The sequence below is a fragment of the Podarcis filfolensis genome (genome assembly GCF_964270895.1).
Source record: "Podarcis filfolensis genome assembly, chromosome: 4".
NCBI lineage: Eukaryota > Metazoa > Chordata > Lepidosauria > Squamata > Lacertidae > Podarcis > Podarcis filfolensis.
In genome coordinates, this window is record NC_139607.1 from 104,545,501 (window position 1) to 104,573,366 (window position 27,866).

General features: G+C 56.8%; 2 protein-coding genes across 12 annotated transcripts in view; one reads left to right on the forward strand and one right to left on the reverse strand.

Annotated features, from left to right (window-relative positions):
* Positions 1–27,866, forward strand: part of TIMM10B (translocase of inner mitochondrial membrane 10B) — a 270,934-nt gene that overhangs the window by 215,267 nt on the left and 27,801 nt on the right. The window lies entirely within an intron of this gene.
* Positions 1,412–27,813, reverse strand: TRIM3 (tripartite motif containing 3). 10 transcript variants are annotated; one of them, XM_083609754.1, is made up of 13 exons: positions 27,696–27,813; positions 25,118–25,193; positions 17,832–18,022; positions 13,517–13,760; positions 12,063–12,214; positions 11,780–11,960; positions 9,166–9,889; positions 7,103–7,206; positions 6,843–7,010; positions 6,112–6,292; positions 4,523–4,593; positions 3,287–3,427; positions 1,412–2,865 (listed from the first exon to the last, which is right to left on the reverse strand). In XM_083609754.1, exons 3-13 carry the CDS (start codon positions 17,960–17,962, stop codon positions 2,713–2,715), a joined length of 2,250 nt encoding a protein of 749 aa, XP_083465880.1. In that variant the 5' UTR covers positions 17,963–18,022; positions 25,118–25,193; positions 27,696–27,813; the 3' UTR covers positions 1,412–2,712. The 10 variants fall into 10 exon arrangements, with proteins under 10 accessions (XP_083465880.1, XP_083465882.1, XP_083465881.1 ...); XM_083609756.1 differs by having other exon boundaries at positions 6,124–6,292; positions 27,476–27,710; XM_083609755.1 differs by lacking the exons at positions 25,118–25,193; positions 27,696–27,813 and adding an exon at positions 19,770–20,033.

Sequence of the window (27,866 nt, forward strand, 5' to 3'; positions counted from 1 at the left end):
AAGCTGTGCAATATCTGCACGGTACACCAAGTCCTTCTCTTCCGAGAAAAAACTGAGGTAGTCTTGATGCCTGCTGCGGAAGAAGCTGATGCGAGCACTGTCAGAGAGGAGGTTTTTTCCCTTCAATCTGGATGGCAACAGTTCGGCAGAGTCCTTTGACAAGCTGAGGTCGCGAACTAGATCATTCAACTCCTTTTGGGAAAATGGATGTGGAGCATCATCTTCAAGAACCACTTCTTCTTCATGTCCTTCAACACTGGAGGCATCTTCATCACTAATGTCAGGAAGTTCTCCGAAGATAGGCACTGGAATTTCATCACAATGAGCTAGACGACGTGCTGATTGAAGATCAGGATACTTGAGGCTGCTCCGGTTCTTTCTGTTGATCCCAGCCGCACCAATTTATGGAAGATTTCGAGGTTTTATGACTTCAAACTGATCCCTTTTTTACATAATCACCCAGAACTACCGGACCTGAATACTTCTTGTCATTAAAATAATCATTTCCAATCAAAAAAATTATGAGTTCCATGAAAGGGAGGGAGGGAGTCACAAGATTTGGAGACTCATGAAATAAGTATGGAAATGATGTTGAGACAAATTTGTAACTAAAAAGACTAATAAACAGGCTGTTTATCTCGGCTGCCTTAAGCCTTGGCATGGCCATGTTGCCCCACCTGCAGATCCGCCTTCCCTGGGAGGAGGGCAGGAGCCCAGCCCAAACAAGACAGGCCTGATGAGTTGCCAAGGGACTTTTTGCTCCGTTTATTCTGAATGCCTTCCTAGTGTGACCCCTCGCCACACCCAGCAGCTCCCAATTGAAGCGCAGAGTGAGGACCAGGACATTCGCAGGGAAACCAAAATACTTGTTTACAAAGCTATTGTACTACCAACCTTACTATATGCTTGTGAAACATGGACCACTTATAAAGGCCATCTCCAACTCCTCAAAAGATTCCATCAGTGGTGTCTCCGAAAAATTTGACACATCATTTGGGAAGACAGGCGAAGTAATGCCAGTGTACTGGAAGAAGCAAAGATCACCAGTGTTGAAGCAACGATTCCAACATCAACTTCGTTGGACTGGTCATGTTGTGCGGGTGCCTGATGATCGTCTTCCAAAGCAACTACTCCATTCCGAACTTAAAAATGGAAAGCGTAATGCTGGTGGTCAACAAAAGAGGTTTAAAGATTCACTCAGGGCAAACCTTTAAAAATGTAGTATAAACACCAGCAATCGAGAAACACTAGCCTTTGAGCACTCCAGTTAGTATGACAAAAATGTAAATTTTAAAATGTAAAATTTGTAAAAAAAAAAATTTGCTTCAGGCAGAGACTCCCAAGCCCTGCTCCAAGGCGGCCCCCAACAGCCCAGCCCCCCCCCTTGTGCAGGAAGACAGTGGCGCAGTAGTTCTTTCAGAATACTTTTATTTATTTTATTTATTTATTTTTTACATACATTTTGTCATGAGCACGGGGCTGCCTTGTCCTAGCCCAGCAGAGAGGAGTGCTTGTGTCAGGTCCAGAGGGGCAGGGGGTTGTCCAGGGGGTGGAGCGGCTGTTGGCAGGAGCATGTTCGGGTCCGGGGGGAGCAGGTGGGCCAAGGCTCCCCACAAGTCTCTTGGGGGTGGGCAGGCTCCCTGGGTCTAGAAGCAGCTCCTCTGGAGAGGGGCAGAGTGGGGAGGGGCTGGCTCTCGAGGGGGAAGCACCAGCTGCTCAGCGCAGGGCAAGAAGGGGGCAAGGGCTGCCCCCCAGCCACAAGTAAAAAGATGAAGATCGAGGGCATCTCAGCCTGGGAGGAGAGCCAGTGGGGGGAGGGGCTGTGGCCATCAGGCATTCTCCCCATAGCGGAGCGGGGCAAAGGTGTGGGGGAATAAGCAGCCAGGCCAAGGTGCCACCAGCCCAAAGCTGGCCAAGGGCGCTGGTTATCTGGGAATTGTAGAGTGGGAAGGGACCCCCAGGGGTCATCCAGCCCAACCCCCTGCAGCTGAGCTGCCCTGAATCAATGCCTCTTCCTGCTGCCTGGGAGAAAATGGTCCACAGCTCCTGCCTGGAGGAGGAAAGCCACCCCTGTTCCTTGCTTTGGATGCCCAGAAAGGAATCATGGGATTGTAGAGTTGGAAGGGACCCCCAAGGCCATCTAGCCCACCCCCTGCGGGAGGGGAGGGAGGGAGCCACCTGCCCGTCCGCCTGCCCAGAAGGCTGCAGCCTCTCCTCTCTCCCACCTGCAGCCAGGCTGAGGGGCGGTTGTCCCCTCCTGCAAAGAGCCAGATAAGTGGGGAGGGGGCTGCCTTGGAGATAAAGTGCAGAGAGAATCCAGGGGGGGAGCAAGGGGCGAGGGGGGGCAGCTCTTGGGGTCCCAGACCCCCGGGATAGTTGGCAAGGGGGTGGCCAGAGCCTCTGAAGCCGGCAAGCAGCGGCTGCTTTGGTGCCCACCAAGGGAGTTCTCCCCCATCCCCAAAAAGTAGTCCTTGGAGAAGCCAAGCGGGCGACGCTCCCTCCCCCCCAGCCCCCCGCCCTCAGTGCACCTATAGCTGCCTCGATAGCGATTGGCACCGTCACACTCAGCTGCCCGAGCCCCCGCCCAGCACTGGGGGGCAGACCCCCCGTTGAGGGTCCAGCCCCCCACCCGAGCCCATCGTCCATAAGGCCAGCAGGTGGGCAGGAGGGGGAAGCCCCCGCCCCCTCCCAGGCCCAGCCTGCCCCCCGGGGCTACTGCAGGTAGCGGTAGGCCTTGAAGCAGTGGTTGCCAGAGTCGGCCACAACCACGTGGCCGTCGGACGTCAGCGCCAAGCCCTGCGGCCCGTAGAGGGGGTCTGCCGTGGTGTTGATGTAGGACAGGAAGGAGCCTGCGCTGTCAAAGACCTGGAAGGAGAGCAGCCGGGGGTCAGGAGAGGCCGGGGGGGGGGGAACATTTACCCTGGCCAAAGGGGTCTGCAAAGTTTTGCAAAGGGGGAAAATGCAGGTGTTTTAATTAGGGATATTGGGGAGTGGGCTGCAAGGGGAGGAAATTCCCCTTCCACCATCTCATCTCAGGATCATTTGACTGCCAGGTGGCTCAAGAAAGAGACTCCAGGCAAATCTTTAGGTAGCAGCTGAAGGCAAGAGAAGATGGTTGCAGAGCATGTGCAGAGCGCAGCCCCTGGGCTTGGAGTGGGACTGCTTTGCGGTCAGAAGGTGAAGACCCCTGGGGCTCTGAGGTCTCTCTCCTTCAGAATCAATTCCACACCCACCCATGGGGCTGGCCCCTCACCCCCCTCCTCTGCCCTTCACTGGCCCCCAGTACCTGGATCCGGCTGTTGCCCCAGTCGGCCACAATGATGTTCCCGTTGGAGTCCACGGCGACCCCCGTTGGGGCGTTGAACTGCCCGTTCCCCTCGCCGTGTGAGCCAAACTTGAAGAGGAACTCTCCGTCAGCACTGTACACCTGGGGGGGGGCAGGAACAGGGTTGGCCAAGTGCCCCTCCCCTTCGGCCTCTCTGCCCTCCCTGCCCCACTGTTCCTCTTGGGCTGTGCGATGGGAGGGGAAGGAGGGGCTGGCTTGCCTGCCCCAGACATTGGGCGCTGAGTCCCCTCCTGCTGCCAAAGGGACAAACAGGATGGTGTGCAACACTGGCGTCAGAAGTGGGATGGCCTGCTATACAGTGGACCCTCCGGATACAAACTTAATTTGCCCCGGGGGTCCGTACGTACCCTGAAAAGTCCGTATCCAGAGGCGCTGCTTCTTTGCAAGCGCGCGGCACAATAGAGCGCTTCTGCGCATGCGGCGAAACCCGGAAGTGTACACTTCTGGGTTTGGCACGTTCGCAACCCGAAATTACGTTCCCCGAAGGTAACGTAACCTGAGGTACCACTGCAGTGCATTCTACACTGACTGGCAGCATCTCTCGGGTTGCAGGCAGGAGTTTCTCTGCAGCCGTAACAGGAGACGCTTTTGGGGACTGACTTTGGGGAGGACCCCCCCAGTAGAAAGAGGCTGAGGGGCCTGGCCTGCCCCAAACTCTGCGCACTGGATTTTCCCTGCACCCAAAGGAACAAGGCTCTGTGAGGAGCAGAAGAGTTTGCCCACTTTAGTAAGATGTTTGTGTCTTGCAGCATTGCAAGACTTTCTCAAAGCCGAGGGTCCCTGTCTGGCCCCCTCAGTCCAGCCGCTGTTTTATTTTGCTTCGCTGGGCCCCCAAATCCAAACCGACCAGGAAGTCCCTTTGATGCCTCACATTAAAACCCTCCAAAGGGCAGAGGGAGCCCCTCTGGGGGAACTGAGAGGAAGATGCCTCAGTGCTCCACTGAGCCCCCAACCGCCAGGACCAGCCCAGGGCATTTTGCCACTTGGACAAAAGGGGCAAGAGAGGAGGCCTTGGGGTGCACAACCCCCTCCCAGCCCCACGGAGGGAAATGGGGGTGGGGGGCGCTGGGCTCCAGTGCATTAGCAGAGGAGGCAGGCAGCCCCCTCCCCGCCTGCCAGGAATCCGCTCTGAAGGCCACGTGGGGTGGATCCCGCCGGGGATCTGCTCTCGCTCACCTTCACGGAGTGGTTGTGGAAGTCGGTCACCACAATCTCGTTCTTGTTGTTGACGGCGACAAAGTGCGGCCCTGAGGAGAGGAGAGGGAGAGGGAAGGAGACTTTGCTTGCCGGCCCCAGGAGGGGGCTGTGGGGGTCAGGGGTCAAGAGGGGCAGCGCTGGGGGGTCAGGAGAAGACCCCACGGGAGAGATGGGGCCAAATCCATGTGGCCACAAGGTGACAGGATTCCCAGTGGATCTCTCTCTCTCTCTCTCCAAAATCCCCCCCCCCACTGAAAAGTGAGGCCTCAAGAGAAGCCGTCTGTCAGGGATGCTGTAAGTTGCGATTCCTGCATTGAAGGGGCTGGACTAGATGAGCCCTGGGGGTCCCTTCCACCTCTGCACTGCTATGATTCTATGACTTCCTCCACCTGCTTTTTTCTTGCACCTGAGAGCGTCTGGATCAGGACCAGGCCACGTGGGTTGGCCTGGGGAGACCTGATCCTTTCTCCTCACACTCCTTTCCCACTAAAATCGCACCCAACGTGCCTTTTGCTGGAGAGGCAAATGCACAGTTTTCAGCAATGACAGTCGGGTAGCCATACCACAGTTTCGTCACAAGAGGGCGCCTTTATTTACAGGAAATTGGGGGAGAGATTTCTCTCCAAGGAAGGAAGGAATATACAGTGGTCCCTTGGTGCTCAAACAACCTGGAACCCAAACACTGCAAACCCGGAAGTAAGTGTTCTGGTTTGTAAAAAATTCTTTGGAAGCCAAACGTGCTCTGTTTTGAGTGTTACGCTGAGGTCTGTCTGTTTTGCTATTTGTTTTGTGTTTTTGTGGCTCTTTTTTGTTTTGCTTTTGTGACTGTGTGGAACCCAGTTCAGCTACTGATTGATTGATTGATTGATTGATTGATTGATTGTGTGACTGCAGTACATTGTTTATTGCTTTCATTAGATAGAGAAAATCATGTTAAATTGCTGTTTTAGGGGTTGTTTTTAAGAGCCTGGAACGGATTAATCCATTTTGCATGACTTTCTATGGGAAAGCATGCCTTGGTTTTGGAACGCTCTGGTATTGAAATCGACTTCTGGGGCAGATCAAGTCTGAGAACTAAGGTGCCACTGTCCAAACCAGCCTTTCTGCATCGCAGGGGGTTGGACTGGAAGACCTTAGGAGGTCCCTTCCTGCTCTCCCATTCTGATTCTCTGGAGGTTTATAACAGAGGTTGGGCTTCCGCCTGTCAGGCATTCCTTGGCTGCGCTTCCTGCATCACTGGGGGGGGGGTCCCCTTCCAACTCTTCCTTTCGGGGGGGGCACAGGCAGAGGCATGTTAGTCACCACACCAGCCGCCAGAAGGGTTAGTGGCAGGGAAGACACTCCCCTGCCGGCCACGAGGAGCCTGAGGTCCGTGGCCAAGGAGCCAAGCCAGCGACAGAGCAGAGAAGACACGAAAGCCCCCTCCCCGGACGGCAAAGGGGTCCGGGCAGCCCTGGTCCCCCGGCAGGCGGGCGGCAGAGAGCGCTCACCCGCTGGGCCCCCAGCCCGCTTGGCCCCGGCAGAAGCCCAAGGCATGCAGTAAGAACAGGGAACCTGGCGTGGATTACCGTCGAGGGTACCTGCAAACTGGCGCTCCGAGGTGCCGCGGCTGCCAAACTTGGTCACCAGCTTCCCGTTGGACTGGAAGATGAAGACGCAGCAGGCCTTGTTGTCCACCACAATGATGTGGCCGTTGCGGTCCACGACCACCCCCTTGGGGCCCATCAGGCGGCCGGCTCCAATTTTGGTCTGGGGGGCGGCATCAGAGGGAGAAATAAACTGGGGGCCCAACACCCTACCCATCCCCAGGGGGTGCCCATCAGGTCACAGAGGAGCCCACGTGGCAAGGGGACAGAACTGGGTGCCCCACATTCAACCCCCCCCCCCACCCGGGGTGGCATCTCCAGGGAACACAGGAAGGTCCAGGAGAGACGCTGCCAGCCAGGGCAGGCATACTGTGCCGAGAGCCAGAGCTGGCCTAAGGCCCCAACTGTGACCCCACACACATGGGGTCTAGATTTGGGGTTCAGCCTTCAGCTCTGGCCCATCTCCTCCAGTGCACACACAGCCTTTGGCCCTCCTGCCATATTCCCCATCGCGTCACCTGTCCCCTTTCCACCTGACTCCTACCTGGGCAGGTGTGCAGCAGCTCCCTCCTTAGGACCCGGTGGGGATGTTGGGTTGGTGTAACCACCAGGTCTTCAATGGGACCCCAAGCCCACCCTGAATGTCCTGGATCCACTGAGGGGGCCCCCAGGTGGAGGGAGCAGAAATTCCCCCCTGCCGCCTCCTCCCTTACCTTGAACTTGCCCTCGGGGGAGAAGATGCTGACCCAGCGATTGTCGTAGTCGGCAATGATGATGTCCCCGTTGAGGTCCACGGTGACCCCAGTGGGGCGCTGCAGCTGGCCTGGGGAGCGGCCCCGCACACCAAAGCGCAGGCGGAACTGGCCCTCGTTGGAGAAGACCTGCGCCCGGCGGGAGAGAGAAAGGGGGCGTGAGGGGCAGCCCCATCGCTCTCCCCGAGCGGGACTTGGAGGGGCGGGGGGGGGCTCCCTACCTGCACACACTGGTTATTGCTGTCGGCCACCACGATGCGCCCGCTGCTGGAGGTGGAGATGCCCTGCAGGTTGGTGAACTCGCCCTTCTCCCGACCGCGACTCCCTGCAGCCAGGGGGGGGGCACGGGGTGAAAAGCAGCCCCACATCTCACGCAGCACCCCAGGAAGCAGGCACCCCAGGCCACCCCCGCTCGGCCCAGGAGCTCTCCCCACCCCATAAGAATGAAGGAATGGGGAAGATCCGGAAGGAAACAAATCCGGTTCATGTGCGCAGCTGGTTGGAATGTGTCAGGAATATGGCATTCACCATTTTCAGCACTACAACTCCCATGACCCCTGGCCTGCTTGGGCTGATGGGAGTTGGAGTGCAACCACCCCTGGTGGTCCAGAGGTGCCTTACATCTGGCATAGAAGGTGGTTGGGATGTTTTTGTTTTTATTATATCTTTTGTATTTTATATTCCTTTTTTTTATTAGGAAAGTTTCTCACTTAAAGGGCTGAGAATTTTTCATAAGGATCTTTTAAAAAATAAATCAATAAATTGCAAATTGTTGAGGAAATACAGAGAATTGCATTTAAAGTTTGGAGAAATGAGGAAGTTACAGAAGCAACCGTGGCAGATTTGTCTGTCTCTAGTCATAAGCAAGTTCCGGTGCAATCAGCTTGTTTAGGAATGCAGTCCTGCTATAATTCTGGGCTCAGCCAAATGTTGGGCAGCCTCACTGCTGAGCTTCCTGGGAAAAGTTTGGGTTACAAATGGAATAGCTAGCAGCTAAATTTGAAGGAGGCCATTCTGAGCCACTGGGTTGCATCTAATGAAGTAAGACTAACCACGGAACAAGTGCCTCATGCCCTCTAATTTCAGTAGGTCTCCTCCAAGTAGAATTTAGTTGGAATAATGTTGTTTTTGCCAAAATACAGACTACCTATAGCAGCAGTAGCCAAAATGGCATCCTCCGCCATATGTTGGACTCGCATTAGCCAAACTAGTTGAAGCCGATGGGAGTCCAAAAACCCGTGTTAGAAACTGAGATATGAAAGCTAGGAGCTAAATGGCACCTTCAACCGAGGTGATGGGGATTTTTTATACTGTGAACTGCCCTGAGACCTCCGAGTATAGGTCGGTATATAAATTCAATAAATAAAATAAAATAAACAGAAGGTGCGCTCTGTCCTCTTGGTCACTTGGGGGTTCAAGACATGCTCTCCCCAGGTGGGCTCACCTGGAGCTTCCTTTGCACAGCTTCAGGTGCCAGGCAAAAACGTCTCTCCATAACCGGGCACTGGGCCAGTAAAGACCAATTTGTGGCCTTGAAAATGGGTTTGGGGTTGTTGGTTTGTTTCCATTTCTTTGTATTCTCATGCTGTATGTTTATGCCATTAACTGCCCTGCAATCTTTTATTTTCTGCCTTTTTTATATGCAGTGGACGCTCAGGTTGTGAACGCGATTTGTGCGGGAGGCATGTTCGCAACCCGCAGCGTCGCGTCTGCGCACATGTAGGTCGTGATTCGGCGCTTCTGCGCATGTGCAAAGTGCGATTTAGCACTTCTGCACATGAGCAAGCACTGAAACCTGGAAGTACCCCGTTCCGGTACTTCTGGGTTTGGTGCAGTGCGCAACCCGAAATCGCGCAACCCGAGGCGTCTGTAACCCGAGGTATTACTTTATAGATTCAGTAGCTGTTTTAATTTCCGCAGATTATAAAAAGATACTTTGTAAGGGGTTTGTATTTTTGCATCTCTTTGAACAGCAACAAGGTAATAAATAAATAAAATAAGAAGCTAAGAAGAGCCAGGATCCTGTTCTCACAGTGGCAGACCAGTGGCTCACGGTGGGAAACTGGCAACCAGGATCCGGGCCCAGGAGCAACACTCTTCCCTGCTGCGCTTTTCAGAATCTGGGATTCTGGAGCATTGCTGCCTCTGACCTTGTGATTCGGGAGCGGGGCCAGGCAGCTGCTGGGCGCTGCACCCGGGCGGAAGACTGCTCCCCCCGCCACTCTAGGGCCCCCCCTTTGGGCCTCTCCCCATGCACTGCCCGGCCAGCCCCCCAGCGACTGACCCACGCGGAAGATGAGCTCGTCCTCGATGGGGTTCTCCTTCTTCTTGCCGCTGCTGTACATGCTGGAGGGGCGGCGCACGGCCTTCTGGCGGATGTGGCCGCTGCTGGGGGACTTGACGCGGCGCTTGACGTCGTCCGGGGAGGGCGGCATGTCGGAGGCCTTGACGGCCTTGACGCGGAAGGGGCTCCCGCGGATGGGCTGCCCGTAGAGGCGGATGGAGAGCAAGTGGTCCCCCTCGTGGCGCGGCGTGTAGAGCAGCTCGTAGGTGCCATTCTTGTTGTCCAGCACCTCGTGACTCAGGGCCGAGCCGTCGGGGGCGGTGGCCTCGGCCTGCAGGCAGGCGCTCCCGCTGCGCACCAGCTCCCCGTCCTTGTCCTTGGTGGTGACGGTCAGCGAGGCGGCCTGGCCCACCACAGCGTGGCGCAGGCCCTCCCCCGTGGCCACCGTCTTGTGGGCGATGGCGCTGGTGGTCAGCAAGACGCCCAGGTTGAGGATGGACTTGCGCACGCCCTCCGTCTCCACCACGTAGTCCACCTGGGCGTTCTCGTGCGGCTGCTCGGGGAAGTCGCGGCCGGCCAGCTCGCTCAGCCGCTCCGTCATCTGCTTCTTGACCAGCAGGACCTCCGTCTCGGAGCCGTGGTCCAGGGCCTGCTCCGTGAAGCTGCAGCTGCTCAGGATGTTCTCCTGGCCCTGCCGGAGCGTGTCCAGCTGCGCCTGCAGCACCTGAGAGGGGAGGAGGGAGGAATCAGAGAACGGCGGGGCTGGGAGGGACCCCAAGAGGCATCTAGTCCAGCCCCCAACAACGCAGGAATTGCAGCTCCAGAATCCCTGGCCAGAGGTGCTTTTTGGGCAGCACAGCCAGCTCAGGGCCACATGGAGCCCAAAGTCCATCCCCGTCCCTGACAGAATCATTCACTCACTCATTCATTCATTGAATTTATATACAGGGGTACCTTGGTTTAAGAACACCTTCGTTTATGAACAAATTGGATTAAGAACACTGCAAACACAGAAGTAGGTGTTTTGGTTTGTGAACTTTGCCTTGGAATAAGAACATGTTCCGCTTCCTGTTGAGTGTGTTTCATTTGTAAATTGAGGCCCCCACTGCCATGGGAAAGCACGCCTTGGTTTAAAAACAGACTTCCAGAACGGGAAAAGTTCGTAAACCAAGGTACCACTGTATCACCCTATATCCAGAGGTCTCGGGGCGGTTCACAAAAAAATCACAATATATAAAATCAAAATAAAAACAGTAATCCAATAACACCCCCCAAAAGAGCCACATTTTAAAGGGTATAGGATGTTGATTAGGGCAGCCAAAGGCCTGGTTAAAAAGGAAGGTTTTTGCCTGGTGCCTGAAGGTGTGTGATGAAGGCACCAGGCGAACTTCCCTGGGGAGAGCATTCCACAGATGGGGAGCCACTGCAGAGAAGGCCCCGTTCTCCTGTTGCCACCCTCCGCACCTTTTGAGGAGGAGGCACCCAAAGGCCATCTAGCCTCTCTTTAAAAACTCATAGAATCGTAGATTTGGGAGGGAACCCAAGGGTCATCTAGTCCAACCCCCCAAAATGGGGGGGGCAGAGCCTCCGCTGGGATTTGGGTGTGGGGGGCACACGGCAGGTGGCACTCACCCCAGGAGGCAGAACAGGTGGAAGGGGGGCTGCGTCAAGCACTTCCCTCCCTCCCTCCCTCCAGGGGACTGATTCAGGCTTCTCCCGTCCCAAGTGGCTCCTGTAAATGGGAGGACACATCACTGCGTGTGGCCTAGCGGTTAGATTTTCAGACTAGGACCTGGGAAAGACGAGGGTTCAAATCCCCCCACTTGGACGTGACACTCGCTGGGTGACCCCGAGGGGCCAGTTGCTGCCTCCTCTCAGCCTAACCAACCCCACAGTTGTGGGGATTACATGAGGAGGGGAAGAACGATGGGCCTTGACTTCCTTGGAGGAAAAGGTGGGGCACGAATGCAAGGAATCACAAATACACAATCACTGGCTTGGCAGGTTTGCTGCCCAGGGCAAGAGGCAGACACAAACGCTGCCCGCCTTGCCGGGGGGCAAAGCACCTGCCCCACAGCTCAGCCCCAGTGTAGCCGAGAGAATGCGCCCAGGGCAGTGCCTTCCACAGAATGATCTGCCCTTTGGCCATCCAGCCATGCGCTCTGCAGTTTTAAGAGCGAGGGAGGGGCTGGCCACTGGCCAGTTGGGGGCCCATGCCAAAGACGGGGGGGGGAAGGCAGCCGGGGTGGGTGGGGCTGGACGTTGGCGCCCCAGAGACGCACTTCATTGTTCCAAAGAACAATTGTTTACAGAAGCCCGTATTTACGTTCTGCCTGAACTCTCACAAAGAGCCGCTTGTGGCCAAGTCACCAGGGCCCCGGGGGGGAATCTCAGCCAGGCCTGGCCCCTGGAAGAAGCCAACTGGAGAAGAGGGCCTCTAGGCATGCGCAGAGAGCCACTGCCCCATCCCCATCCTCCAGGGATTTAAGAGAGAATCTCTGAAACAGCACATGGGAAGATCTCTGGGAAACGGAGGCTCCGTGAAGAGGCTCTTGCACACCCTCCTGAGCTCTGGCGCTCAGCGCAGGGCAGTTTTGTCCCGGCCCAGGCTCACCTTCTGCTTGGCTCCACACAGGGCCTCCAGGTCCCGAACCAGCAGCCCCTTCCGCTGGTGGAGAGCCTTCTCCAGCTCAGCAAACGTGCTCCCGATCTCGGCCACGGCATCGTTCTTGCGCTCCACCAGCTGCTGGCTGATCTCGGAGACCAGCCCGATGGCCGTGGTCAACTGAGGCAGGCTGGGGGGAGGGAAAGGGGGGTCAGTCCAGCCCCTGCCTGCAAGTGGCCCCCTCCAGCTCCTCCTGGGCAGCGCCCCACCCCCACCCCGCCCAGGGCGGTACCGGCTCTTGATGGCGTCCAGCTGCTGGCGCAGGGAGGCCTTGTGCTGCTCCACCACGTCCCGCAGTGGCACCGTCACGTGCTCCCGGTGCTCCCCCACCGTGCACTCGTGGCACATGGCCGTCTCGCACGACTCGCAGTAGTACTCCATCATCTGGCGGGGGGAGGGAGAGAGAAAGAGATGCAGAGGGCAGTGTTAGAAACTGGGATATAAAACCTGGATTTCAGTCGCTGCAACGGAATGCCCAGGCACCCCACTGATCAGCTGATTTGCGAAGTGAGCGCTGCATGAATCAGTTTTTTAAAAAATATGTTTTATTATGCAAAAAAAACCCATACATTTACATCATTTGTTACAATAAATACAAAATTAACAAAAAGTAAACTCCTAAGTTCTGACAATAAATCTTCTTAAGGTACATCTAACTTCCCATCGTCTCCATACTTCATTTACTATTTACTAACTTATTGCATGAACCTATCCATTCATTTTATAATAAGGTATTATTTCTCCTGTGTCCTTGTTTCTCACTTAGTACAGCTACAGATGTTATTCGAAGGGAGCGACCAAGTTCATACTGCAACAGCTATGCTTAAGATATGTTTTGAAAATTTCCCATTTTGCAATAAGTACTTGTTTTGAATTATCTTTCCTTATTTCGGTTAATTTGGTTAGCTCTGCATATTCAACTAATTTTTGTAACCATTCTGGCCTGGAAGAGATTTTATCACTTTTCCAAGTCGTCCCTATTAGGATTCTCACAGCAACAGTGGCTTATAGAAAAATTTCTCTTACATTCCTAGGAATGTCTGGTCCTGTAATTCTGAGTAGAAAAGCTTCTGGGTTTTTTAAAAAATGAAAGCCTAAACATTTTTTTAAAAGTTCTATATAAAGGGCGCTGCACAAATCAGTCGGCTCCCACCAAAGGATGTGTCTGTTTTGGTGCTCCACAAGCCAAGTGAGCCGCGGGCAGATCAGAACAGAAGGAGCACCTTGAGCTGCTGCGCTGCCCCGCAGATTAGCTGATCCACAGAGCAGCATGGCATCAAAAGATGAGTTTCTTTGGGTGCCGTGCTGCCCCACAAGCCAGCTGACTGGTGTGGCATGGCAGCAGTGCCAGCCAGCCAGATGGAGATGGTAGTCGCCAACCCTGGCGAAAAGACATTGCCATCTCCTCGCAAAAGGCTGGTTACCTGTCGCAAAATGTGATGGGCACCCAGTTAGTTTTGGATGCAGTGAGGGGTCGGCCCATTCCCCCACCAACCCAAGCACAGGCCCCTCCCTCCTGACTCAGGGGGTGGAGCTCCGCAGAGAAGGAGGAGCCTCCGCTCGGCCAGCAGAGGGGTCCCAGGCGCCCCGCTCTGGTGAAGCGAGCCTGGAGGGGCCCAGCAGGCCAGGAAGGGGAAAGGGGCAGGGAGGCAGCGGGGTCCCCCGCCTGCACCCCCTGGGGCTCACCTTCCCCTCGTGGTTGGGGCAGGAGAGAGGCTTCCCGGGCACGGCGCTGACCGAGTCCAGCATGGCGGCGGCCGCGTCTTCGTGGCTGGCGCTGTCGGGCTGGCGCTGCAGCACCTCCATGAGGTTGGTGATGAAGAAGTTGTTCTGCAGGGCGGCCACCCCCTTCTCGGGCAGGATGGAGGTCTGGCGGCAGACGGGGCAGGAGAGGGTCAGGCTCTGGGGCGGGATATAGTTCTGGAGACACCTGGGGCAGAGCAGGCAAGACGAGACACGGGGGTCAGGGGGCCAGGCGCCCACTGCTGGGGGGGGCAAGGAAGGCGGCGGAGGCAGAGATGAAGCGGGGGGGGGGAGTGGCAAGCGGGGGGGTGGAAGGGCAGAGGTGAGGGGGAGGGGAGACAGACACAGAGGTGAGATGGCCCCAGGTGGGGGTGGGTACAAAATGAGTGGGGCTGAGGAGCAACTGACCACTGCAGTCTGTGGGGCTGGGGGTCCCTCTCCAAGTCAGCCCTGTGCCCCTCTCCAGGGAGGCCAGCCTTGCCCTAGAAGCAGATATCTCTTTCCCCGATTCCAGCATGGCCAGGGGTTGGACTTGATGACCCCTGGGGGTCCCCTTCCAACACTACAATTCTGCAACCAGCAAGCCTCCTGGGACTTAAGCTGCAGGGGGGTCTGTTGGGGGGCAGCTTTGCTCAAGATCTCTCCCCACTGACTTCCAGGAGCACGACCCACCCCAAGATCTTCAAGGCCAACTTGGGGTTTCCTCCCTGACCCTCCCAGCTTCTCCTTGCAAATCCCCCCCAGAGCCAGTCACCCCCTGCCCCTCCCACCCCAAGCAGAACCAGGCAGCCGCTCTTCGCCTGCAGCCCCCCACCCCAAGCAGCCTGGGGGTGGCACAGCACCGGCCCCCCTTCCCTGGCTCCTCTCTCAGGTGGGAAGCCCCAGAAACACCTTCTCTCTCTCCAGACCCCTCCTGCCCCTTGGTTTACCCCCACACACACCTGAGCCACTGACTCCCCCCCAACCTGCCCCCCAGTGAGGTCACCCCTTGGGCAGGATGCAGGACCATCTGCAAGGTCACACGGCAGAAGATCTGGGCACTCTCCGTCCCCACCCGGCAGCGGCTTCCCAGATCTGAGCACAATGCTGGAAGGGAGCCAGCCCCACGTTGGCTCAGGGCGGGCGAAGCCAAGCTCTCCCCAGACAGGCCTGGCACACGCTCTGCCCCTCCAGCCGCAAGGGGTCATTCTCCTCCGTCCTCAGACACGTAGCCCACCCTCCCCGAAGGCTCCCCTCTCCACAGGAGACCCGGAGAGAGGGCATTGAATCCAGGGCCCACTGCAAATGGAAAGATCGCAGGAATCAGCCCCCCTTGACTTCTGCCAGGGGAGTTGGCAACTACCCCCCCAAGAGCCTCCCCCCTGACCCTTCTGCCTGGCACGTCTGACACACTCAGCAAATTCAGGAAGCTCATCTCCCCATCCAGCCCCCCAGGGCCCACCCCCGACTGTACCAGGTCACCATCCTCCCCCCCCCCCCCGCCTTGAGCCCCCAATCTGCCACTCTGCTCAGAGGGCAAACTCCAGGCCTCCTTGACCTGGGCTGGCATTTGGCTTCCTGGCCTATTTACAGACTACAAATATAGCGTCTGCTTGCTTCCTGCCAGCGCCTGTCCCTGGCCTGGCTTGCAAACCAGGTGAAGAGGGTGGCAGGTGACAGACTGTGAATGTGTAAAGAGGCAGAACTGGCAGAGCTGACTCTCCCCCGCTTCACTCCCCCCCCCCAAGGACAACCAAGCCCAGCAAGGCTGCTGCCCCCTCTAGAAACCCCTGCAAGGAAGGGGGCCCAGTGCCAAGGTGGCCACTCTGCCAGGGCCAAACTGGGCATGGCTGCCAGTCTAATGGCCAGCGCCAGGCTAGAGGAGCTTGCAGCCCAGAGACTTCTGGCTCTGTAGCCGTTTCCCAAGGCCAGAAACCTGTGCATGACCCAGGACTGTTTTGCCAGGGGGTGTGGCGCCCATGAGCCCCTCCCTGCCCTTCCTTTGTTCCCACTGCGAAAGGTCCCTGAGTCAGCGCCAGAGCTCTGGGCCTGATCCTCTGTGGTGCCAGATTAGGGCGTGTCCTTCAGAGTCTGCAGGAAACTGCTCACAAGCTACTAGAGCACTTCCTCAACCTCGGCCCTCCAGATGTTTCTGGCCTACAACTCCCATGATCCCTAGCTAGCAGGACCAGTGGTCAGGGATGGTGGAAATTGTAGTGGAGCCCAGAGTGGCCCTGGCATGGAGGGGTTTTTAAGAGGGTCCCCACTGCACCCCCCACAGCATCACTGATAGCGTACTGCCCTGGTGCCCCAGCTCAGAAGTCCCAGGGAGGAAAGAACCAGGTGTGAGCCCTGCCGTGATGCAGCGGCAGAAAAGGCCAAGAGCATTGTTCCAAGGGATCCAAGAGCCACTCAGGCAAATCCCGGCAGAGGGTCCAGCATTATCTGCAACTGGATAATTATAATTATAATAATTTTTTATTTATACCCTGCCCATCTGGCTGGGTTTCTCCAGCCACTCTGGGCAGCTTCCAGCAAAATATTAAAAATACAATAAAAATGCCAACTCAGCAGGGGGAGGGGCCAGAAGCAGCGCGGAAGGATCCTGCAAGTATACCACTATATTGCAGCCATGTGGTATATGCTGATACATGAAGAGTGTACGCCTTTAAGTTAGGATTTGCTAATGTAATACCTTTCAGTAAAAAGCTATTTTTTTATAAAAAAGAAAAAGGAGGCGCTTCCTGGCCTCTGTCCTTCCCCAGGGCAAAACAGAAAGGTGTCTGTCAGACTGCGCTGCAATTGAGAGGCTGGTCCCCAGAAACAACATGCTCCAGGACAGACCCAGAAAACGACCGCCCCCCCTTCCTGTCCCTTGCAGTCCCCGGCTGAAAGCGCTCCATGGGGCCCTTGTGGCCAGCAGCCCATCCTGGCCGGGGACCCAAAGTCCCTCTTGCAAGGCTGGACCTGCTCCCAGGCCGCCTCACAGTTCCTCAGGAGCAGCAGCCACACGTCAGGCACCCAGATGGGGGGCTGCATCTGCCCCACCACTGCTCAAAACGCCCGGGGCACATCCCTCCCCCCCCCGCCTTATCTCCCCATGTGACAGATGCCCCCGCTGCCCTCCTTCCTTCGCCCCACATAAGGCCAGCAGGAAGAAGGATCAAGGGGCGCAAGTCTGACATGGGCATCTTCCAAAGCCAGGGGCTGGAGGGACATCCCAGGACACTCTGCAGATGAGCTTATGAAGCTCATTCAAGGCTGCGAGATGAAACTGCTGAGTTGCCAGATATCCGAAAGCTGAATGACTGTGTAGCCCATTACATATGCTAAGTGGCTTCCCAATGCCAGAATGTCTGCATTATCAACACCTGTTTATGAAGTGCCACTGTTAACCATGAAACTGCCGCTCCCTGGAGCTTTCTGTGTTTCAGTTCCCTCTGATCTCACTTTTCTCAGTTCCCCCACAGCCAAAACCAATCATCGGTGCACCAGGAAGTCAGGATAAGGCTCCACACATCTGACTGCAGTCCATGACAGCTTGTGCCACGATCAATGTGCCAATCTTTCAGGTGCCACAAGATGCCTGGTGTCGCTTCTGCTGTAACCCACCGGCCTGGCTGCCCCGCCAGAAACTTCTCTTTCAATTGCACCCAACATTCTTTAGCTGACGCATTGTTTTAAGAAAAGACATTTGGACCTCCATCAACCACTTAAAATACATTCACCATTTCTGAAATTTATAAAGAGGCCTTGAGAACCTAAGAAATGCCCTGCATCTGGATCAGGCCCAGGGGAGTCCGTCCTGCAGTTGGGGGGGGGGGGCAAACAGATGCCAGGGCACAGGAGCCTCTGCCTGGTCTCCAAGAGAGGAGGCAGAAGGCAAGACAAAGGCTGCGGTGCAAAGAGCCAAAGCCACTTCTGCCCAGGATTAAAGCCTTGCAGACACAGCTCCTGATGCCAAACCGCACAGCTCTTCTAGTCCTCATGAGGGATGGGAGGGGCTCCGCAAGAGGCTCCCTGCTCCCAGGAGGGAGGGAACCTCGACCCAGCCGATGCCTCGTCCACCCACACCCAAGGGAAACAGAGTCCCAAAGTCCCCCCCCCCCAAAGCAGCCTTCCCGACGCCTGCCGGGCTCAGCCGAGGAAGCCGCATCACTGCAGTCTCCGCAGGGAGCTCGATCCCGAGGCGCCGCGGCGGCAGCAGCAGCAGCAGCAGCCGGGCTGGGGGCGCTCCCTTCCGGGCCAGGCGGCGTGGGCGAGGGGGGGCGTCTCTCACCTTTCGCAGAAGGTGTGCAGGCAGGGGAGCACCTTGGGGTTGTGGTAGCGGTCCAGGCAGATGCTGCACACTAGGAACTGCTTGTCGATCTGCCGCACCACCGGGCTAGAGCTGGACTCCCGCTTCGCCATGGCGACGGCCGGGGGGGCGCCCCACTGGCACCCTCCTCCTCCTCCTTCTTTGCGGATGGCCTGCCAAGGAGGGACAGGCAAGGGGTGACCCTCGACGGTCACAGGCGCGCACCCGACACCCCTAGAACCCCGGGGCGCAGGAAGGAGGGCGGGGTCCCCCCAATTTCCCTCCCCTGCAGGGCCGGGGACTCCCAGGACACCCCCTCCCCACAAATCGGTTAGGACCGGCAGCCCCCTCTCCTCATCCGAGCTGCAGCTCAGCCCCGGATCCTGGGGGAGGCGGAGGAGGGACCCACCCCCAAACAGCAGCCACGCCGGCGGAAGCGCCGGCCAAGCCCAGGAGATGCCGCGGGAGAGGAGGGGAGGGGAGGGGGCGGCAGCATCCCCACCTGGCCCGCCGAGCCCCCTCCCCCGCTGCCCAGCTCGCCCCTCCGAGAGCCCAGGCCGGAGCCCGGCCCGCCACAGCCTCCCGCTCGGCCCGCCGCCGGGCGCGCTCACCCAGCTTCGGCGGGCGACGGGGGCGCCCTCGGGGCCCGCCTCTCCGGAGCCCCCCGCCAGCCTTCCGGCCATGGCGCGGCGGCCCGGGGGACCTTCCGGGTCTGGCAGGAGGGACGGAGCGGCGGGCGGGCGGCGGCTCCTCCCCTTCCCCTGGAAGGGCGGCCCGGCCAGGCAGCGGTGTGCCAGACCGCTGGGCCGGGAGGCGGAGGAAGAGGAGGAGGAGGAGGGCGCTCGCCCAGCCCGCCCCTCCCTCCCTCCCCCCCCCCCGGCAGGCTGGGCCGGGGCCAAAGGGCGCCTCCCCGCCGCTGCCGGGTGGGGGTGGGGGCTGCAGAGGGATCCACCCCGCCCCCTTCCGCAGGGGCCCGCCTGGCACCCCCCCTCGAGGCGCCCGCCCCCTCGGGGCTCGGGGCCAGGCGCCCTCCTCCCATGCCAGCCCGGGGAGGGGCGCCCCCAGGACCGCGTCCCGGCCCCATCACTCACCGGGCGGGCTGCCCCGGCGGAGGGGGCGCTCAGCGGGAGGTGCCGGCCGCCTCCTGCGCCCACATCACCCGGGGATGTCGGCGGGGCGAGGCCCGGGATGCTGCACACGCTGGCGGCGGCGGCGGCGGCGGCGGCGGCAGCTCCCGATCCGGCTGGGCTGGGCTGGCTCAGCGCATCCCCTCGGCGGCCGGAGCGTACCACTGCCGGCGCCGGGGGTGGCCGGGCGAGAGCGGCGCCTTCTCGCTGGCCGCCGGAGCCCCGCGGAGCCCCCGCTGCCTGCTGGCCTCCAGCCCCTCCGCCTCCGCTCTGGGCAGCGCCAGCCCCCGGCCCCGGGAGCAAGGGGGTGCCCCGCCTCCGCCCCCCTCCCGGCGCGCCAATGGTCGCGCCCGCCGCGCCGAGCCCGCTTCCGAGCTGCGGCGGCTCCTCCGCAGTGCCGGAGCGCGGGGAAGCGGGGCCGGCGGCGGGGGGTGGGGTGGGGGGCGTCGAGCCCGCCCCCCAAGCCCCGGTGGGCGAGGCGAGGCAGCGGGCGGCGAGGGAAGGGCCCTGCCCGCGAGGGGGAGGCCAAGAGGGAGCGATGGTGGTTGTCATGGGAACTGCATCTCGGTACCCGCGGAGGATGCTGCAGGGGAGTGGCAGGAGGGGGAGGGGGCTTCTTCGCACCAGGAAGGGTCCTCGTGTCCCGCCGCCCCCCCCCCCCGCGCATCCTTTAGGAAGGTCAACCCCGCGGGGAGCCACCCCTTGGAGCTCAGGGCCGCAGGGGCCCCTAGGAAGGGCCCGATGGAGACTGCCCCCTCCCTCTTTAAAGCCTCCAGATGCCCAGGAAGTCTACCAGATCGCGCACTCCTGAATCCAGTCTTCTTTTCTCTTTCCTGAATCTGCTGCCCGTCAAATGAGGGGGTGACTCTGAGTTCCAGTCCACGTCAGGAGAGCCTGGCTGCTGGATCAGACCAGATGCCTCTCTGGCCCCACATCCTGTGCCCCACACTTGCTAAGCTGGTGCTCCCATGAAGCCACAAATAGGTCATGAGCACAAGAGTGCCCTCGCCCCATATCCTCCGCGGAGGTGATGTGAGGAGGGAGACACTTGGCTGCTGATAGGATCTTAAAGAGCATTTTAGAACACCAGGAGAGCCGGATGCACAACAAAACTCTCCCCCGTGAATCTGTGCTTTGCTGAAGCCGTCCAGGATGGCAGCCATCACAGCCTCTTGTGGAAGGGAGTTCCACAGTTGAACCATGTGCTGCATGAATAAATACTTCTGAGCTTCATTTGATTCCCATAAGTATTTGGAGGGAAGGAGAGAAACGTTTCTCTGTTCACTTTCTCCAGGCCTCACATAATTTTATAAGCACCCACCATGTTGTGTCTTCCTTGCCTTTCAGCTAAACTAAAAAGTTCCAGAGTCGCTGGACTCCCTGGATCATTTTGGGGGTCCTTTTCTGAACCTTTTCCAAAAGCGCTCCCAGTTCAGACCCAATGAGCATATATGCAAAATTAAGGTCTTTTGCCTCAACAGACATCACTTTACACGTATTCACATGGAAATGCATTGGCCATTTCCCCTCCCATTCACTCAGTTTGGAGCCGTCCTTTTGGAGCTCTTTTTGTTTCAACCACTCTGGACAATCTGGGTGCCATCAGCAAACTTGGCCCTCACTGCTCACTCCTGCCTCTCCAGCATTTATGAACAAGCTAAAAAACTCAAGTCCCAATCCTGATCCTTGGGGTCAGGGGTGCCACCTCGCTCTCGGGATTGTGGGTCCCCAGCAGCATCTCTTCCTCCTCCTCTCTGCAGCCAGGGAGGAACCCTTTTCTGCAGGGCGGGGCAGAGAGACTGTCTGCCTCGGAGCCCCACTCCCCGGAAAAGGCTGCTTTGCTGGCTGGCTGCGTAGGACGGAGCTGAACTGCTTCTCTCCCTGCCAGATGGGCGGGGTATAAATATTATTATTATTATTATTATTATTATTATTATTATTATTATTATTAACTTTGTGGGTGCCTGGTTCCCACAATTATATTATAGTGGGTGCCCAAGCACTCACAGCCCCCTGGCATTGGCGCCCCTGCTTGGGGGACTCCACTTTCTGCATTCAGAGAGTTCTCCATGTCTTCCTGCTTTCTGCTCCTGCGGCTTCGCCAGTTCCAGATGCACAACTGGCCCTCTCCTTTTGCTCCTTGCCTGCTTAGCTTCCTCGGGAGTCTTTGGTGAGGGACTTTGTCAAAAGCTTTTTATCCCACTGTGGTGCCACTCTGCCATGGATGCTTCCGCTGCAATTCCTGCATCACAAAGGGTTGGACTAGAGGACCTTTGGGTCCCCCCAGCTCTCAGATTCTATGACCCTAGACCCCCAGAATTCTACAAGAATTCTACAAGGAAGAATTCTACAAGGAAGGCTCAAGCAGTATGTGGACCAAGAACTCCCAGAAGTGCAAGCTGGATTTAGAAGAGGCAGAGGAACCAGAGACCAAATTGCAAACATGCGCTGGATTATGGAGAAAGCTAGAGAGTTCCAGAAAGACATCTACTTCTGCTTCATTGACTATGCAAAAGCCTTTGACTGTGTCGACCACAACAAACTATGGCAAGTTCTTAAAGAAATGGGAGTGCCTGATCACCTCATCTGAGAAATCTCTATGTGGGACAAGAAGCTACAGTTAGAACTGGATATGGAACAACTGATTGGTTCAAAATGGGGAAAGGAGTACGACAAGGCTGTATATTGTCTCCCTGCTTATTTAACTTATATGCAGAATTCATCATGCGAAAGTCTGGATTGGATGAATCCCAAGCCGGAATTAAGATCGCAGGAAGAAATATCAACAACCTCAGATATGCAGATGACACAACCTTGATGGAAGAAAGTGAGGAGGAATTAAAGAAACTTTTATTTTATTTTTTTAAAGATATTTATTGAAGTTTTCAAAAAATAGAGAAAAAACAAAAGAGAAATTAAAAAAAAAGAAAAACACACATAGAATTTACATTCCTTACTTTCAATAACATACTTCCCTGACTTCCCCACACCTCCCCTTCTTGTATTCCAGTTCCAATTTTTAGTTCAGCAAGTTCATATCCCCAAATTTTACCTTATTATATTTAATTCATTTTAGTTAACCAATTTTAACATAAACCTCAGTCTTTATACATCAGTACTTATTCTTAAAATCTTTTTCTAAGGTCGACCCCAAATCCCTTCCACGAATTCCCCATTTTTATATAAGTAGCAAAACAGAATAAAAAGAAACAAAGTATAATTGTACACCCTTTGGATTCCCAAAGCCCCACTCCCCGCCTTTCCCGGTTTCGAACCCCAACAAATGTCCATCAGTCTATCTGCTGTCAGCCTGGTGACCTCACGTCCGAGGCTCTTAATTCTCTCTCAATTCCTCTCTGCCAGTTTTTTTGATAGTCCTTTGTATTGGACACCAAATCTCGGAGAAGCTCTGTCCCAATAAGGTCCATGTTTCTTCCAGCCAGACCTCCATATTTATGTTAGGATATTTCCGTTCCACCTTAAAAGGCAGCAGGATGTTTGTGTCACAGCCTGCGTAAGTTCCTGTCTCACAGGATGTTTATGCTATATGTTCCTTTCGTTTTTGTCTGTTTTGCCTGAGCAGTCGGAGCAGATGGTCATGTTTTCTTTGTTCTGACCAACGCCAAATAAACTGGCAGCTTCAGATGGACTCTATCTCCCTGGCAGTATCCCAACAATTTAAAAGTGTAGCCCAAATCTTGTTTCTTACTTCTTTTAAGTCCAAATGTCCCAAAAACTCCAGCTTCCACTTTAGTCAAGTTTGTAATCCATAGGTCTTCAGATCTCCACATGAGGAGATCTCTCCATTCTTCATTCTTCAATTCAAACCAGATTTTCATCATCCCGTTCTTATTTTCCTTTATATCCATCTTAACAGGCCTCTGGCTCTCCTTAATCATCTGCGGCATTGTAGCTCCTCCTTCCTTTCCCTCCAAATCATCATATATCTCTTTCCCCACTTTCTCAAATTTCTCAGATTTCTTTTCTTGTTCAGCTGCAGAGATTTTTAGTTCAGCTACAAAAACTTTTTGTTCAAATGCAAAGACTTGAGTCAAGTCCCTTCCAGATTCAGTAAGTTTATTTACTGTTTCATTCAATGTTGTGACATTTGTAGCCAAAACATTACTTTGTTCTTGTAACTTTCCCAAGAGAAAGAAAACCCTCTCCAGTTCAGTCAGTATTTTTCCACTTGCAGCCATTCTTGTAATGTCTCAGAACCCCCTCTAGAGGAGTTCTGGTTACTTAGTATTCCTTCCAATTCCAACCCAAAAGTCAAATTAGCTTTTTCTTCTTTGTTTTCAACAATTTATTACCAGATTGTAACAAATATAACCAGCAAAGACAACAGAAACAAAGTTCTCTTTTTTTTCTTCCAGCTTTGACAGCTAGTTTGACAGCTGTCAAAATCTTCTATGTCTCTTCAACAGGCTCTCTCACGGATCGCTCCCGGGTCCTGGGGGGGGGTGACAGTTCCGCTCTCAAAGTTAACTCTTATCCTCCAGCAAAATCGCTTATACTGCCAAAACGTGAAATTAATTACTTTTATTCACTAAAGAAGAAGATGTTCTCTCAACCTTAGTTATCTAGTCCTTGCTTTAAGATGTTTACAAGGCGGGGAGACGGACTTCCTCTTTGCGCCTTCCCCGATCATGCCTAATCCAAAAGAAAAAATTTTCCTCTTATAAGTCCAATTTCCGTATTACTCACGGGTTGTTACTTTTAGTCCAAATGTTCAAAGGAAGAAGTCAGCGCTCTCCGACCATGGCATGCGGCTTCACTCCGTAGGGGAAGCAGTCGACTCTCAGCACCGCGCCGCTCCCCGTCCCCCATTCCGAAGCCTTTAAAAAGGCTCCTTCGCGGGTCGGGGGGGTGCAAATGGTGCCCGCCGAGTCACCAAGTCCACAGGCTTCAGCGCCTGTGGTTTCTGAGGGTCCCCGCGTCGCCGCCGCGGCAGGACCCGTCCCCTACTGAGCCGATTCCCTCCGGAACTCAGAGGGAATCCGCCATTAGGCGATGGCGCTAACCCGGAAGTCCGAAAGAAACTTTTATTGAGGGTGAAAGAGGAGAGCACAAAATATGGTCTGAAGCTCAACATCAAAAAAACGAAGATCATGGCCACTTGTCCCATCACCTCCTGGCAAATAGAAGGGGGATAAATGGAGGCAGTAAGAGATTTTACTTTCTTGGGCTCCATGATCACTGCAGATGGTGACAGCAGTCGTGAAATTAAAAGACGCCTGCTTCTTGGGAGAAAAGTAATGACAAACCTAGACAACATCTTAAAAAGCAGAGACATCACCTTGCCAACAAAGGTCTGTATAGTTAAAGCCATGGTTTTCCCAGTAGTGATGTATGGAAGTGAGAGCTGGACCATCAAGAAGGCTGAGCGCCGAAGAATTGATGCTTTTGAATTCTGGTGCTGGAGGAGACTCTTGAGAGTCCCATGGACTGCAAGAAGATCAAACCTCTCCATTCTGAAGCAAATCAGCCCTGAGTGCTCACTGGAAGGACAGATCCTGAAGCTGAGGCTCCAAGACTTTGGCCACCTCATGAGAAGAGAAGACTCCCTGGAGAAGACCCTGATGTTGGGAAAGATGGAGGGCACAAGGAGAAGGGGATGACAGAGGACGAGATGGTTGGATAGTGTCTTCGAAGCTACTAGCATGAGTTTGACCAAACTGCGGGAGGCAGTGGAAGACAGAAGTGCCTGGCGTGCTCTGGTCCATGGGGTCACGAAGAGTCGGACACGACTAAACAACAACAACAGACTGCCAGAAGACACCTGAGCCTCTCTTCTCTGGGTCTGGAGGGAGCCAGCCTGGAGGGTGGCAGGGGCCTCATCGCAGCCTCTCAAAAAGCCTTCCTCCTGCTCAAGGGGCATCAATAGGGCAGGGGTGACCCAGGAAGGGCAGGGCCAGGCTGCACCCTCTCTCAGCAACACTCAATCATTGGGGCAGCAATACTCACCCACTGGATCAAGCTCATGCCCAGCCCCCTAGGCCAAGACACCCACCCCCTGCCCCTACCCCCTATCTGGACACTCAGAGGCCTGGCTGCTGCAGCCGTTTCCCTTCCCTGGTTGCTACACAAGGAGTGCCCCCCTCCGCCAATATCCTCTGCCCCACTTCCCCACGGCCTTACCGTGCCATGGCAGGATCATGTCCTCACTGCATCAAGGCTCCCAGGGCTTCTGCCCCACAGCCATGGGGCTGGGCACCTGAAAGGCAGCAAAGGGAGGAGGAGGCTGTAGCATCACTCAGTGGATAAAAGCAGGGGGAAGAGGGAGGCCCCCCCCAAAAAACCCCTATCAGAGCCAGGCCTCCAGTCATCCAGCATCTCCTGGCACCCAGAAGAAAAAATCAAATAAAGTCTGGCAGGGAGAAGGGAGATTCCCAAAGGGAGGTGGGCGGGCAGGTGCCTGGGTGCAAACTCCTTCTTGGGGTGGAGTTCTAATAAAAATAAAATAAATAAAATAAAATAAAAATTTATTGCCTATACCCCGCACTATCTGGCCGGCCCTCCCCAGCCACTCTGGGTGGCTTCCAACAGAATATTAAAAACACAAGAAAACTTCAAACATTAAAAACTTCCCTAAGCAGGGCTGCGTTCAGATGTCTTCTAAAAGTCAGATAGTTGTTTATTTCCTTGACATCTGGTCGGAGGGCGTTCCACAGGGCGGGTGCCACCACCAAGAAGGCCTTCTGCCTGGTTCCCTGTAACCTCACTTCTCACAAGGAGGGAACCGCCAGAAGGCCCTTGGAGCTGGACCTCAGTTTCCAGGCTGAACAGTGGGGGTGGAGACGGTCCTTCAGGTATACTGGGCCAAGGCTGTTAATGCTTTCAAGCCCCCCCCCCCAACTCTCCATGGCCATGCTTTAGTTGAGATTCCTGCATTGCAGACTAGATGACCCTTGGGGGTCTCTTCCAGCTGTACAGCAGCAGCAGCTCAGAGACCGCTCTGGATGCAGACCCGCTGCCTTGGGAGTCTAGCCCTCAGGAGCAGCCCTTGGCCGCCTTTCCCGGCCTCTGAGCGAGTGGTCCGCTGCTGCCGGCGCTCCTTCTCTCAGCTCAGCCGGAGCCACGCAGCTGCTCAGAGGCAGGCGGTGCTGCTGCTGCTGCTGCCGGTGACGGCATGGATGTCCGCTCCTTTCCGCTGGCGCTCAGCCCTCGGAGGCCAGCCAGAAAAGACGACGCCGCCGCCCCGCCTGGCTTAGCGGCCTCCCTTCTCTCCCCGTCGGCTCGCGAGGCCGCTTGGCTCAGTCCGTGGCTCCACGGCCCGCTGGCCAGGCAGCGAGCCCCCCGCGAAACGAGGTCGACTTGGGGCGGGGAGCGTGGCTTGGCAGTTGGGCTGTCAAGAACTGGGGGTGTGGTGTGTGACCTAGGCGCAAACGGAACCCCGGAGAGGCGCCGCCGAGAGGCGTCTGGAGAGCAATCTGAGCCAGGACTCGGTCCCGTGGGGCGAGGGGAGGCGCTCGTGGGTCCAGCGACGGGCCAGGGCAGCCCTTGCTCGGGCGTGGAGGCAACCGAGTCTGCTCGCGCGCCCCAGGGGAGGTGGGAGGCAAAGAAGGCGCAATAGACGTTTTAGGAGATTCCTGCTGCATCGCAGCGGGTTGGACGGCATGACCCTCCGAATACAATGCTATGATTCTATGAGATGCTGTGTTTGGTCATCCATACAGCAACAACCTTGCGAGGTGGGCCGATTTCGAGCGCCCCCCTGCAGCCGTGGGGGGCCCCGGCACCTCCCCCCTCGCACGGGCGCATCCAGGCTGGAGGAGGGGGCCGGTGGCAAGAGGGACCCCCGTCGAGGGAGAGGGGCCTCTCCCCGCAGGCCTGTTCTTCCTCTCGCCCGCCCGCGCGCGTGCCAACCAAGGGAGGAGCCGCGCGCAGCCTCTCCGCCCCCCATGATCCTCCGGTTCCCGGGCCAAGCGGCCCCCAGGCGGGGCAGAAGGAAGCAGGAATGCGGCCAGGCTGGTCCAGCTCCCTTTCCCGGCCGCCGCCCCCTCTTTCATCTGGGTTGTTGTTGTGCTCGGGAGTCGGGACAGAAAGTCGTTCTCCCTCCGCCCGCCAAGAAGCGCGCAGCTCCGAAGACAGGAGCTCCACCGCATCCCCCGCCCCCCTGGATACCCCGGGCGCCCTTGCGCGCCCCCTTCTGCCATGAGGAGAGCCTGCGGGGCCGGGCCAGTGGCCCACCTCGTCCACAGGGGCCAAATACTCCTAAAAACCTAGGGATCGAGATAGACTGCCTCTGGAGCTGGAGGTTCCCTAAGAACCTCGGAAGAGCCCGTCTAGTCCAGCCCCCTGGCTGCCCAGTGGCCAACCGGGTGCCCCCGGGGGAGGCTGCCAAGCAGGACCTGAGCGCAAGAGCATCTCTCTCCGCCTGCTCTGCCCTGCATTGCTGCTGCCTCGGACGCGAGACAGAGCAGAGCCATCCTGGCCAGTAGCCTTCCCAAGCCCTCTCCGCCTAAATGAATTTGCCTCATCCAAGTTGGGACCCACCATCGCCTCCTGCGGGAGGGAGTTCCGCGGTTTCCCTCGGCGCTGCCCAGGGCCGCCCACCCGCTGCCCCCGCCTCCCGTCGGGTCGCTCCCCTCGCAGCGGCTCCGGGCTCTCGACGGGGCTGCCAGCGCCGCGGTCCTCCTCGCCTCCGGAGCCCGAAAGACCTCCCGGCGCCGCAGTCCCGGGGGCGCCTCTAGAAGCCGCGCAGGGAACTGCTCACCTGTGCAGGTCCCGGGCAGAAATGCCGCCCGTCCTCCGCCGCCGCGTCCTGCGGAGCCCGCGGGGTCCGGCCCCAAAGAGAGCGACCCGGGAACAGCCCCCGCCGTCGGGGAGACGCCGCTCGCTCCGCTTTTGCTCGGGAGCTTCCTCGCGCTTTGCTCGGCGCATGAAA

What these genes read in the sequence shown, in the direction of transcription:
- TRIM3 (XM_083609751.1), bottom strand. Translation starts at nt 18,532, where the DNA reads ATGGCCGGAAGGCTGGCGGGGGGCTCCGGAGAGGCGGGCCCCGAGGGC. An exon ending in TGTGTGGAGCCAAGCAGAAG is followed by an intron (nt 9,890 to 11,779) that starts GTGAGCCTGGGC and finishes CTCCCCTCTCAG; the next exon opens with GTGCTGCAGGCGCAGCTGGA. An exon ending in CCCCCGAGGGCAAGTTCAAG is followed by an intron (nt 6,293 to 6,842) that starts GTAAGGGAGGAG and finishes GCCGCCCCCCAG; the next exon opens with ACCAAAATTGGAGCCGGCCG.